This window comes from Oncorhynchus kisutch, linkage group LG23, assembly GCF_002021735.2.
Source record: "Oncorhynchus kisutch isolate 150728-3 linkage group LG23, Okis_V2, whole genome shotgun sequence".
NCBI classification, from domain to species: Eukaryota; Metazoa; Chordata; class Actinopteri; order Salmoniformes; family Salmonidae; genus Oncorhynchus; species Oncorhynchus kisutch.
The window spans coordinates 13,056,846-13,070,841 of NC_034196.2; the positions used below are offsets into that span (position 1 = coordinate 13,056,846).

General features: G+C 46.8%; 1 protein-coding gene across 1 annotated transcript; it reads right to left on the reverse strand.

Moving 5' to 3' along the window:
- Positions 1 to 1,055: 1,055 nt before the first annotated feature.
- Positions 1,056 to 3,426, reverse strand: m17 (IL-6 subfamily cytokine M17). Its single transcript, XM_020458440.2, has 3 exons — positions 3,315 to 3,426; positions 2,768 to 2,916; positions 1,056 to 2,048 (listed from the first exon to the last, which is right to left on the reverse strand). The coding sequence occupies exons 1-3, from the start codon at positions 3,370 to 3,372 to the stop codon at positions 1,572 to 1,574; spliced, it is 684 nt and encodes a 227-aa protein (XP_020314029.1). The 5' UTR covers positions 3,373 to 3,426; the 3' UTR covers positions 1,056 to 1,571.
- Between the last annotated feature and the right edge of the window lie 10,570 nt (positions 3,427 to 13,996).

The window sequence follows — 13,996 nt, forward strand, 5'->3', positions numbered from 1 at the left end:
CATAATCTCCTCTGAACAGTTGATGTTAAGATGTGTCTGTTACTTGAACTCTATGAAGCATTCATTTGGGCTGCAATTTCTGAGGCTGGTAACTCTAATGAACGTATCCTCTGCAGCAGAGGTAACTCTTGGTCTTTTATTCTTGTGGCGGTCCTCATGAGAGCCAGTTTCGTCACTGAGCTTGATGGTTTTTGCGACTGCACTTGAAATTTGCCAGATTGACTGACCTTCATGTCTTAAAGTAATGATGGACTGTCGTTTCTCTTTGCATATTTGAGCTGTTCTTTCCATCATATTGACTTGGTCTTTTACCAAATAGGGCTATCTTCTGTATACCACCCTACATTGTCACAACACAACTAATTGGCTCAAACGCATTAAGAAGGAAAGAAATTCCACAAATTAACTTTTAACAAGGCACATCTGTTAATTGAAATGCATTCCAGGTGACTACCTCATGAAGCTGGTTTTGAGAATGCCAAGAGTATGCAAAGCTGTCATCAATGCGAAGGGTGGCTATTTGAAAAATCTCAAATATAAAATGTATTTTGATGTATTTAACACTTATTTGGTTACTACATGATTCTGTGTGTTATTTCATAGTTTTGATGTCTTCACTATTATTCTACAATGTAGAAAATAGTTTTAAAAAATACATACAAACCCTTGAATGAATAGGTGTTCTAAACTTTTGACAGGTAGTGTATAAATTATGAATTTGTACACAAACTGGAATTAAAGCTAGAATAAGTCAGTGGAACAGGTGGAACTATCGAAGCAGAAGATACATTTCCTTCAAATGTTGATATTTGGTTACAACTGGCAATACAGTTTAAAGCCCGAATTTAAGGCTGTCTTACAAATGAATGTAAAAGTATTTATACAAACTTAAAATGAGCAACACATCCACTGCCACATTGAGGTTACTGTAACCATAAATGTCTTCTATAATCATCGAAAGCATTCATGTTCAAGATAGTATGCAAAGGTCCCCAGGTCAATGGAGATCTTCACAATTGCTATTTGAATCTGCACAAAATCTCGAACAGCATTGATTGCTTGCACTATGTACTTTTAATGTAATCTCAGCTGCAAAACACTTCAGTTGGTTGCGCTATTAGATGAAGCACAGTGATAACACATTAAGTTGTTGCATGAATACAAAATATCTGACATTTTATTCCCATTTGAACTTTGTTGTGCTATATAATGGTTGAAAGTGCAGCGATAATACATTTACATGACAAAAAAATTATAATCTGACATTGTTTTTCAATGGAATTTGGTTGCGCTTTTAGATGGTGGAAAGCATATCGATAACACATTGGGAATACAACAGAATTCTGGCTGTCTTTTTTGAGTGGAAGAATGAAGATTGAAATCTCATTGGTTAACATCTCAACCAACTTTAGACAAACGACGACGTTCAAATGCGCAGGGGATTATGCGCAGGGGATTATTGCTGCCGCTGAAAAATATTGGCCGGCCATTTTTTCTTTCAGTGGCAGCAATAAGCCTCCATACCTTCAAGTGTACAATAAATAATAAATAAAATAAATAGAAGGTCAGCCTCAGAACAGTGCATTTGTGTCTGCAAATGGTGTCCTCCTAGTGCACACTTGGCTCTTTAGGGTCCTTAGTTCACGTGTGACCCGTGACAGGAACTCCTTGAATCTCTTAAGAACCACACAGCCATAGACCTTCTGCTGGAACACGTTCTGGGAGGGGGGCACTGAAGTCGGTCCGTCTACAGGTTCAGGTGGGATGGGCAGGTTTGGAAAGAGGGTTTGGTAAATGCAGTTTATTTGGTTGGCCAGACCATTGGTGCGGTTATGGGCAGTAGAGAGTTTGCTCAGCAGTGAGCTGGATGGTGGCTGTAAGTCTGTCTGTTGCTCAGTGACCCTCTTCAGGTGTGGTAGGAAAGCCTTACAGTGGGAGTAGATGCTCAACATCCGCTCTGAGGGGTCAAGGCCAGAGATGTTTGGGTCAGGAACGTTGTTGATTGACATCTGGCAGAACAGCTCTGACATGTCTCCTTGACTGAGCTTCTGGAGATCAATGAAAAAAACATCAAATTACTGGAAGTTCTTGGAAGCCCTTTTACAAACTCCAACAGGTAGCCTATAATCCATTATGATTTGGCCATAAAATAGCTTAAAAGTAGTTTTACATTTCCCATTAGACTGTGCATGATTCCATAATATACAGTTGAAGTCGGAAGTTTACATACACCTTAGCCAAATACATTCAAACTCAGTTTTTCACAATTCCTGACATTTGATCCAAGTAAAAATTCCCTGTCTTAGGTCAGTTAGGATCACCACTTTATTTTAAGAATGTGTCAGAATGTCAGAATGATAGCAGAGAGAATGATTTATATCAGCTTTTATTTCTTTCATCACATTCCCAGTGGGTTAGAAGTTTACATACACTTGTGTCTTGCACAAAGTAGATGTCCCAAACGACTTGCCAAAACTATAGTTTGTTAACAAGAAATTTGTGGAGTGGTTGAAAAATGAGTTTTAATAACTCCAACCTAAGTGTATGTAAACTTCCGACTTCAACTGTACATGTCACCCGAGGCTATAATTAAGCCAATCAGCCAATCAGCATTCAAACTGGTTACCAACGTAATTAGAACAGTAAAAAGACATGTTTTGTCATTTCCGTGGTATACAGTCTGATATACCACGGCTGTCAGCCAATCAGCATTCAAGTCTCAAACTACCCAGTTAAAATACTAGACAAATATTATGCCTTGACTTACGTATGTTTTTAAGAGGTCCACAGATTCCTTGTGTATGAGTTTGGTTAGCTTCAAACTTCTTTGTAGGGAACTCCCACACGGTTGCTTCCTACATACTACTCCAGCACTCACTGAATCAATGGCAGCAACCAGTAACAGAGAGAGCAATGCTGAGGAGCAAGGTGAGACAATTAAAATCACCACACTAACACCTATATCACAGACTTTAGCATAGTTGCATGACAATCTAAAATAGAAGTATGAAATGTATTGGTAACAGTTACAGTATTTAAAATGTCTATATAATGAGTAAAGGACACAATAAAAGTTGAGACGACACATACTTAGTTTGTACCTACGCATATGAGTACAATCATTCATACACACACAAAAAAATTCATTATTCAACATTTGCACATCATCGTTCATTTAATGTCGGCACATTGATGTTCCATAAATACATGTGACATTTCAGCAAGTACAGTACAGTATCCACATGGTTGAATAAATAGTTATTCACTGTATATGAAATATAGCAATAATGGTTTTATAATGTAATTTTACTTACTTCTTGCTGCTTGTGATATGGTCAGCTGAGGACACATATTCTTTACATGACCACTCATTTCCCATACAATCACACAGGCCAAGTGTTAGACACAGACTAGTCATGATCACTCCCCTGAAAAACGTTTTAAAAGACTGAAACCACGCATTTGTCATTGGAGGAAATGACGTGCTCAGCTCTTTCTTTGTGAAGCAACTGCATTTCCCAGATTTGTTTTTCAGACCTGAATTGCTTTTTTTATTAACCAAATCTAAATGTGTGTGTATGTTCACCCTTGTCTATAGTCTGAGCTCACTCCCACAGGGTTCACAGATACCAGATGTATCTACAGTATATATTACAGCATTGCAGGTATATTCATTTGTATATTTGGATTTTATTATAATTTATTTATTTTTTTACCTTTTTTTTTAAAACTAGGCAGGTCAGTTAAGAACAAATCCTTATTTTCAATGACGGCCTATGAACAGTGGGTTAACTGCCATACATTTACAAACAGTATCACTGTCAACGGATTACAATCTTTGAGTTGAGGTAGGGTACTGTAAAAGCTGTGCTAACAAATTCATATAATATCCTATGCATATGTGAGGTCATTTGTTTTATACCAGTCACAAGAGGTCAACCCACTCTGACACAATTCATTGTAGTAGTGCTGTCGCCTCCTAGAGTAAGTGGTTGTGAAGTTTTAAAAGAAGTTAATGCAGTGTTGCAATCTGTTCAGTTTGGGTATCATATGATGTCGTTTTAAATTCCTTATGGTTTTTATAAATTGTTTATTTAACCTTTATTTTACTGAGACCATGTAACGTTCGTCGTAGGTGGAAGAAGAGGAGGACCAATGCGCAGCGTGGTAAGTGTCCATATTCTTTAATAAAGTAATTGAACACTGAAACAATAAAACAATAAAACGACAAACGAACAGTCCTGAATGGTGCTGAAAAAACACTGAACAGAAAATATATCACCCACACCACACAGGTGGGAAAAGGCTACCTAAGTATGATTCTCAATCAGAGACAACTAACGACACCTGCCTCTGATTGAGAACCATACCAGGCCAAACACAAAAACACAACATAGAAAAAGGAACATAGACAACCCACACAACTCACGCCCTGACCATACAAAAACAAAGACATAACAAAAGAACTAAGGTCAGAACGTGACAGTCCAAGGTCTCTTTTACAGATTAGCCCTGAATTACATCAAATAGAGACATCAAAATATAGAATGCAAGCAGAAAGAAAAAAACGGTAATGAAAACACATTCATCAGTAATAAGGTCCTCAATGAGCTTTCTGAATTGCCTTATTGGCACCAAAGAACATCAAATTTAACAACATTTTGAAGATTGTTCCACAAATAAGGTGTAGGAAAACGAAAAGCTGATTTACCTAACTCAGTAGAGACCAAAGGAATGTCCAGAGTTAGCCATCCGTGAGACCTGGGGTGGTGACTCAAATGTCTAAAGTTTAGTAATGATGTTAGATACAGTAGGACTTTTTGTAAAAGAGCTTTATACATGAAAACAGCAATGTATCAACCTAGTTGACATCAAAGAGGGCCAACCAACTTTCTGGTAGAGAATGCAGTGGTGAGTACTAAAATTGTCGCCCGTAATAAAGTGCAGTGTGCTGTGATAAACTGCATCTACCGGCTTTAATGGGGTGGGAGCTGTGTTCGTATAGATGATTTCGCCATAGTCTAGCACTGATAGGAACGTCAACTGAATAATCTGCTTTCTACCATTTAGCGAGAGGCAGGACCTATTTCTATAGAAGAAGGCCATTTATATTCCCAGCTTGTTTACTAACTTATCAATATGTTTTTTAAAAGATCGTTTTCATCGATCCAGATGCCCAGATATTTGTAAGCAGGGACACGATTAGTGTCCAAACCATCCAATGTCCAAAGTAATTTTTATGCGCTTTAGAGAACAACATCAATTTAGTTTTTTATATTATTTAACCTTTATTTAACTAGGCAAGTCAGTTAAGAACAAATTCTTATTTACAATGACGGCCTAACAGAAGGCCAAAGGCCTCCTGCGGGGATGGGGGCTGGGATTAAAAATATAGGACAAAACACACATCACGACAAGAGAGACAACACAACACTGTATAAAGAGAGACCTAAGACAACAACATAGCATGGCAGCAACACATGACAACACAGGATGGTAGCAACACAACATGACAACAACATGGTAGCATAACAACATGGTAGCATCACAACATGGCAGCAGCACAACATTGTTGGACACAGACAACAGCACAAAGGGCAAGAAGGTGGAGGCAACAACACATCACGCGAAGCAGCCACAACTGTCAGTAAGAGTGTTCATGATTGAGTCTTTGAATGAAGAGATTGAGATAAAACTTTCCAGTTTGAGTGTTTGTTGCAGCTCGTTCCAGTCGCTAGCTGCAGCGACCGGAAAAGATGAGCAACCCACAGTTACACATAGTAGTTGCATGGAATATATACTGAACAACAATATAAACGCAACATGCAATAATACCAATGAGTTCACTGAGTTATAGTTTATATAAGGAAATCAGTCAATTGAAATAAATTCATTAGGCCCTAATCTATGGATTTCACATGACTGAGCCCAACTACTGGGGAGCCAGGCCCAGCCAATCAGATTACGTTTTTCCCCACAAAAGTGCTTTATCACATACAGAAATACTCCTGTTTCATCATCTGTCCGGGTGGCTGGTCTCAGACGATCCCGCAAAGGATGAAGCCGGTTGTAACAACGTTGGAGGTGGCTTATGGTCGAGAAATTAACATTAAATTCTCTGGCAAAAACTCTGGTGGACATTCCTGCAGTCAGCATGCCAATTACATGCTTTCTCAAAACTTGACACATCTGTGGCATTGTATTGTGTGACAAAACTGCACATTTTAGAGTGGCCTTTTATTGTCCCCAGCACAAGGTGCACCTGTTTAATGATCATGCTGTTTAATCAGCTTCTTTATATACTACACCTGTCACGTTCTGACCATCGTTCGTGTGTGTTTTCCTTGGGTGGGCATTCCATGTTGTGTGTCTGGTTTGTCTATTTCTATGTTTGCCCTGATATGGTTCTCAATCAGAGGCAGGTGTTAGTCATTGTCTCTGATTGGGAACCATATTTAGGTAGCCTGTTTTGTGTTGGGTTTTGTGGGTGATTGTTCCTGTCTTTGTGTTTGTGGCACCAGATAGGACTGTTTCGGTTTTTTCAAGTTTCTTGTTTTGTAGATTGTTGTACTTTCATCTTTATTAAAGATACACAAAACTAACCACGCTGCATTTTGGTCCGCCTCTCTTTCCCCAGAAGAAAACCATTACAGAATCACTCACCAACCAAGGACCAAGCGGCGTGGTAAACAGAGGCAGCAGCAACAGCAGCAGCAGGAGAAGCGACAGGTGCAGCAGGAGCAGCAGCAGGAGAAGCAGAGGCAGCAGCAGCAGTGGGAGAGGCTGCACTATTTGGAGAAATGGACTTGGGAGGAGATCCTTGACGGGAAAGGACCCTGGGCAGAGCCAGGGGAATATTGCCGCCCCAAAGCCGAGCTGGAGGCAGCGAAAGCAGAGAAGCGGCATTATGAGGAGCTAGCACGGCAGAGCAGCTGGAAGCCCGAGAGGCACCCCCAAAAATGTCTTGGGGGGGCACAGGGAGAGTGTGGCAGAGTCAGGAGCCAGACCTGAGCCAACTCCCCCTGTTTACTGTAAGGAGCCATGGATGTTATCGGAGCTATCGGCGAAGCTGAGGGCTGAGTCTGAGAGGGTCGATGAGTTATTGGACAGAATGGAGGAGAGTGAACGGATGGGAGATGAGTAGACACTCGAGGAGGTGTTAATAGAATTGGGGGAGTGTGAAGAGCGAGAGCAGTTGATTTGGCGTAGTATGCAAGGCATTCGCCCTGAGGCGTGTGTCCCCAGCCCGGTACCACCAGTGCCGGCACCCCGTCCCATCAACAAAGGTGCTCCCGCCTGTCCGGCGCTACCAGAGTTTGCGCCCCTCAGTCCAGAGGCGCCAGAGCTTCTTTGTCCGGCGCTGCCAGAGTCTCCCGCCTGTCCGGCGCTGCCAGAGCTCCCGCCCCTCAGTCCAGAGGCGCCAGAGCCCCTCAGTCCAGAGGCGCCAGAGCCCCTCAGTCCAGAGGCGCCAGAGCCCCTCAGTCCAGAGGCGCCAGAGCCCCTCAGTCCAGCGCTGCCAGAGCCTTCCTCCTCTGCGGTGCAGCCGGAGTCTCCCGCCTGTCCGGCGCTGCCAGAGCTCCCGCCCCTCAGTCCAGAGGCGCCAGAGCTTCTTTGTCCGGCGCTGCCAGAGTCTCCCGCCTGTCCGGCGCTGCCAGAGCTCCCGCCCCTCAGTCCAGAGGCGCCAGAGCCCCTCAGTCCAGAGGCGCCAGAGCCCCTCAGTCCAGAGGCGCCAGAGCCCCTCATTCCAGAGGCGCCAGAGCTCCTCAGTCCAGCACTGCCAGAGCCTTCCTCTCCAGCGCTGCCAGAGCCTTCCTCTCCAGCGCCGCCTGAGCTACCCGTCTGCCCAGCGCCGCCTGAGCTACCCGTCTGCCCAGCGCCGCCTGAGCTACCCGTCTGCCCAGCGCCGCCTGAGCTACCCGTCTGCCCAGCGCCGCCTGAGCTACCCGTCTGCCCAGCGCCGCCAGTCTGCCCAGTGCCGCCAGCGCCGCCAGTCTGCAAGGAGCCGCCAGTCAGCCAGGAGCCGCCAGTCAGCCAGGAGCCGCCAGTGCCACCAGTCAGCCAGGAGCCGCCAGTGCCGCCAGGAACCGCCAGTGCCGCCAGTCAGCCAGGATCCGCCTGAGCCGCCAGTCTGCCAGGATCAGTTAGATCCGCCATTCAGCCAGGATCCGCCAGTCAGCCAGGATCTGCCAGAACTGCCAGTCAGCCAGAACAGCCAGTCAGCCAGGATCTGCCAGAACTGGCAGTCAGCCAAGATCTTCCAGAACTGCCAGTCAGCCAGGATCTGCCAGAGCTGTCAGCCAGGATCCGCCAGTCTGCCAGGATCCGCCAGTCTGCCAGGATCCGCCAGTCAGCCAGGATCCGCCAGAACTGCCATTCAGCCAGGACCCGCCATTCAGCCAGGATCTGCCAGAGCCGCCAGTCAGCCAGGATCTGCCGGAACCGCCAGTCAGCCAGGATCTGCCGGAACCGCCAGTCAGCCAGGATCTGCCGGAACCGCCAGCCAGCCAGGATCTGCTAGATTCATCAACCTGCCCGAGCTTCCCCTCAGTCCCGAGCTTCCCCTCAGTCCCGAGCTGCCCCTCAGTCCCGAGCTGCCCCTCAGTCCAGTGGGGCCCGTTGTTAGGGTTCCTAGGCCAAGGTTAGCGGCGAGGGTCGCCACTCAAGGGATGCTAAGGAGGTGGACTAAGACAATTATGGAGTGGGGCCCACGTCCAGCGCCAGAGCCGCCACCGCGGACAGATGCCCACCCAGACCCTCCCCTATAGGTTTAGGTTGTGCGTTCGGAGTCCGCACCTTGGGGGGGGGGGGTACTGTCACGTTCTGACCATCGTTCGTGTGTGTTTTCCTTGTTTTAGTGTTGGTCAGGGCGTGAGCTGGGTGGGCATTCCATGTTGTGTGTCTGGTTTGTCTATTTCTATGTTTGCCCTGATATGGTTCTCAATCAGAGGCAGGTGTTAGTCATTGTCTCTGATTGGGAACCATATTTAGGTAGCCTGTTTTGTGTTGGGTTTTGTGGGTGATTGTTCCTGTCTTTGTGTTTGTGGCACCAGATAGGACTGTTTCGTTTTTTTCACGTTTCTTGTTTTGTAGATTGTTGTACTTTCATCTTTATTAAAGATACACAAAACTAACCACGCTGCATTTTGGTCCGCCTCTCTTTCCCCAGAAGAAAACCATTACAGAATCACTCACCAACCAAGGACCAAGCGGCGTGGTAAACAGAGGCAGCAGCAACAGCAGCAGCAGGAGAAGCGACAGGTGCAGCAGGAGCAGCAGCAGGAGAAGCAGAGGCAGCAGCAGCAGTGGGAGAGGCTGCACTATTTGGAGAAATGGACTTGGGAGGAGATCCTTGACGGGAAAGGACCCTGGGCAGAGCCAGGGGAATATTGCCGCCCCAAAGCCGAGCTGGAGGCAGCGAAAGCAGAGAAGCGGCATTATGAGGAGCTAGCACGGCAGAGCAGCTGGAAGCCCGAGAGGCACCCCCAAAAATGTCTTGGGGGGGCACAGGGAGAGTGTGGCAGAGTCAGGAGCCAGACCTGAGCCAACTCCCCCTGTTTACTGTAAGGAGCCATGGATGTTATCGGAGCTATCGGCGAAGCTGAGGGCTGAGTCTGAGAGGGTCGATGAGTTATTGGACAGAATGGAGGAGAGTGAACGGATGGGAGATGAGTAGACACTCGAGGAGGTGTTAATAGAATTGGGGGAGTGTGAAGAGCGAGAGCAGTTGATTTGGCGTAGTATGCAAGGCATTCGCCCTGAGGCGTGTGTCCCCAGCCCGGTACCACCAGTGCCGGCACCCCGCACCAGGCTGTCACTCCGTCCCATCAACAAAGGTGCTCCCGCCTGTCCGGTGCTACCAGAGTTTGCGCCCCTCAGTCCAGAGGCGCCAGAGCTTCTTTGTCCGGCGCTGCCAGAGTCTCCCGCCTGTCCGGCGCTGCCAGAGCTCCCGCCCCTCAGTCCAGAGGCGCCAGAGCCCCTCAGTCCAGAGGCGCCAGAGCCCCTCAGTCCAGAGGCGCCAGAGCCCCTCAGTCCAGCGCTGCCAGAGCCTTCCTCCTCTGCGGTGCAGCCGGAGTCTCCCGCCTGTCCGGCGCTGCCAGAGCTCCCGCCCCTCAGTCCAGAGGCGCCAGAGCTTCTTTGTCCGGCGCTGCCAGAGTCTCCCGCCTGTCCGGCGCTGCCAGAGCTCCCGCCCCTCAGTCCAGAGGCGCCAGAGCCCCTCAGTCCAGAGGCGCCAGAGCCCCTCATTCCAGAGGCGCCAGAGCTCCTCAGTCCAGCACTGCCAGAGCCTTCCTCTCCAGCACTGCCAGAGCCTTCCTCTCCAGCGCCGCCTGAGCTACCCGTCTGCCCAGCGCCGCCTGAGCTACCCGTCTGCCCAGCGCCGCCTGAGCTACCCGTCTGCCCAGCGCCGCCTGAGCTACCCGTCTGCCCAGCGCCGCCTGAGCTACCCGTCTGCCCAGCGCCGCCAGTCTGCCCAGTGCCGCCAGCGCCGCCAGTCTGCCCAGCGCCACCAGTGCCGCCAGTCTGCAAGGAGCCGCCAGTCAGCCAGGAGCCGCCAGTCAGCCAGGAGCCGCCAGTGCCACCAGTCAGCCAGGAGCCGCCAGTGCCGCCAGGAACCGCCAGTGCCGCCAGTCAGCCAGGATCCGCCTGAGCCGCCAGTCTGCCAGGATCAGTTAGATCCGCCATTCAGACAGGATCCGCCAGTCAGCCAGGATCTGCCAGAACTGCCAGTCAGCCAGAACAGCCAGTCAGCCAGGATCTGCCAGAACTGGCAGTCAGCCAGGATCTTCCAGAACTGCCAGTCAGCCAGGATCTGCCAGAGCTGTCAGCCAGGATCCGCCAGTCTGCCAGGATCCGCCAGTCTGCCAGGATCCGCCAGTCAGCCAGGATCCGCCAGAACTGCCATTCAGCCAGGACCCGCCATTCAGCCAGGATCTGCCAGAGCCGCCAGTCAGCCAGGATCTGCCGGAACCGCCAGTCAGCCAGGATCTGCCGGAACCGCCAGCCAGCCAGGATCTGCTAGATTCATCAACCTGCCCGAGCTTCCCCTCAGTCCCGAGCTTCCCCTCAGTCCCGAGCTGCCCCTCAGTCCCGAGCTGCCCCTCAGTCCAGTGGGGCCCGTTGTTAGGGTTCCTAGGCCAAGGTTAGCGGCGAGGGTCGCCACTCAAGGGATGCTAAGGAGGTGGACTAAGACAATTATGGAGTGGGGCCCACGTCCAGCGCCAGAGCCGCCACCGCGGACAGATGCCCACCCAGACCCTCCCCTATAGGTTTAGGTTGTGCGTTCGGAGTCCGCACCTTGGGGGGGGGTGTACTGTCACGTTCTGACCATCGTTCGTGTGTGTTTTCCTTGTTTTAGTGTTGGTCAGGGCGTGAGCTGGGTGGGCATTCCATGTTGTGTGTCTGGTTTGTCTATTTCTATGTTTGCCCTGATATGGTTCTCAATCAGAGGCAGGTGTTAGTCATTGTCTCTGATTGGGAACCATATTTAGGTAGCCTGTTTTGTGTTGGGTTTTGTGGGTGATTGTTCCTGTGTTTGTGGCACCAGATAGGACTGTTTTGTTTTTTTCACGTATCTTGTTTTGTAGATTGTTGTACTTTCATCTTTATTAAAGATACACAACTAACCATGCTGCATTTTGGTCCGCCTCTCTTTCCCCAGAAGACCATTACAACACCTGTCAGTTGGATGGATTATCTTGGCAAAGGAGAAAAGCTCACTTCCATGAATATAAACATTTGGGCACAAAAAGTATGGAACATTTCTGGGATCTTTTATTTCAGCCCATGAAACACTTTGTTGTTTTTATAGTTTGTTCAGTAAAGAAAATACTGTGTTCTTGTACATAGAGGAAACGAAACAGAGTGAACTCCCAGCGTATGTCAGTTAATAAGACCCTGTACCCATTTTCAGGTTCATGAGAAACCCTTGCATGTGGGCTCACAGGAACGCACAGGATGAGAGTTTCTGAAGAGGAGACTTTCCCCAGTGTGTAAAAGACAGTGTAAAGAAAGGGTGAGAGTCACCAAAGTGGGCCAGGAAACAACCGCACCACACCCTGTAGTGTCTCTCTTGTCCCAACACCAAACCAAGACACACCTCAAAGCTCTTGAAACCCACAAAAGTTGATTTTTCTCAGGAAACTCCTGTTTGGTACATCTGTGTTTCAGAGAAGCCCACTTTTAGCATATGATGACGGTCCAACTATGATGTTTATAACTAATAAACCGGCTACTCCATTTTTGATTGAACCAACCATGACCAAAACAATGATGAATGATCAGTGATGACATGTGTGAAATTAATTACCAAGGTTGAGCCAAATCAAATGGTATTTGTCACATGCTTCGTAAACAACAAGTATAGACTAAAAGTAAAATACTTACTTACGGGCCATTCCCAACAATGCAGAATAAAATGAAATACTATAAAAATAGTAAAAACAGTAAAAAGAGAAATTAATAGAAAAATAACACAAGGAATAAATACTCAATGAGTAACGATAACTTGGCTATATACACAGGGTACCAGTACCGAGTCTATGTGCAGGTATACAAGGTAATTGAGGTAGATATGTACAGTTGAAGTCAGAAGTTTACATACACCTAAGCCAAATAAATGTAAACTCAGTTTTCAGTTTTCTCCGTTTTTTTAATCCTAGTAAAAAATTCCCTGTTTCAGCTCAGTTAGGATCACCACTTTATTTTAAGAACGTGAAATGTCAGAATAATAGTAGAGAGAATGATTTATTTCAGCTTTTATTTCTTTCATCACATTCCCAGTGGGTCAGAAGTTTACATACACTCACTTAGTATTTGGTAGCATTGCCTTTAAACTGTTTGACTTGGCTCAAACGTTTCGGGTAGCCTTCCACAAGCTTCGCACAATAAGTTGGGTAAATTTTGGCCCATTCCTCCTGACAGCTGGTGTAACTGAGTCAGGTTTGTAAGCCACCTTGCTCGCACACGCCTTTTCAGTTCGGCCTACAAATTTTCTTTGGAATTGAGGCCAGGGCTTTGTGATGCCCACTCCAATACCTTGACTTTGTTGTCCTTAAGCCGTTTTGCCACAGCTTTGGAATTTGCGAGGTCGATCTTTGTCCCCATGTGCAGTCGCAAACTCTAGTCTGGCTTTTTTTATGGCGGTTATGAGGCAGTGGCTTCTTCCTTGCTGTGCGGCCTTTCAGGTTATGTCGATATAGGACTAGTTTTACTGTGGATATAGGTACTTTTGTACCTGTTTCCTCCAGCATCTTCATAAGGTCCTTTGCTGTTGTTCTGTGATTGATTTGCACTTTTCGCACCAAGGTACGTTCATCTCTAGGAGAAAGAACTTGTCTCCTTCCTGATCGGTATGACAGCTGCGTGGTGCCATGGTGTTTATACTTGCGTACTATTGTTTGTACAAATGAACGTGGTACCTTCAGGCATTTGGAAATTGCTCCCAAGGATGAACCAGACTTGTGGAGGTCTACAATTTTTTCTGAGCTCTTGGCTGATTTCTTTAGATTTTCCCATGATGTCAAGCAAAGAGGCATTGAGTTTGAAGGTAGGCCTTGACATACATCCACAGGTACACAATTGACTCAAATTATATCAATTAGCCTATCAGAAGCTTCTAAAGCCATGACATAATTTTCTGGAATTTCCCAAGCTGTTTAAAGGCACAGTCAACTTAGAATATGTAAACGTCTGATCCACTGGAATTGTGATACAATGAATTAGAAGTGAAATAATCTGTCTGTTAACAATTGTTGGAAAAATCACTTGTGTCATATACAAAGTAGATGTCCTAACTGACTTGCCAAAAATATAGTCTGTTAGCAAGAAATTTGTGGAGTGGTTGAAAAACAAGTTTTAATGACTCCAACCTACGTGTATGTAAACTTCCGACTTCAACTGTACATATACAGTAGGTAGAGATAAAGTGACTAGGCAAAAGGATAGATAAACAGTAGCAGCAGCGTATGTGATGAGTGTGTAAGTGTGTGTGTGTTGGAGT

Bases quoted from the DNA above. Each gene is read 5' to 3' on its own strand.
- m17 (XM_020458440.2), bottom strand. From the start codon at position 3,372: ATGAGTGGTCATGTAAAGAATATGTGTCCTCAGCTGACCATATCACAA. The intron at 2,917-3,314 runs GTAAGTAAAATT...CTTGCTCCTCAG, and splicing joins CATATCACAAGCAGCAAGAA to CATTGCTCTCTCTGTTACTG. The intron at 2,049-2,767 runs GTAAGTCAAGGC...ATTGATCTCCAG, and splicing joins TGGACCTCTTAAAAACATAC to AAGCTCAGTCAAGGAGACAT.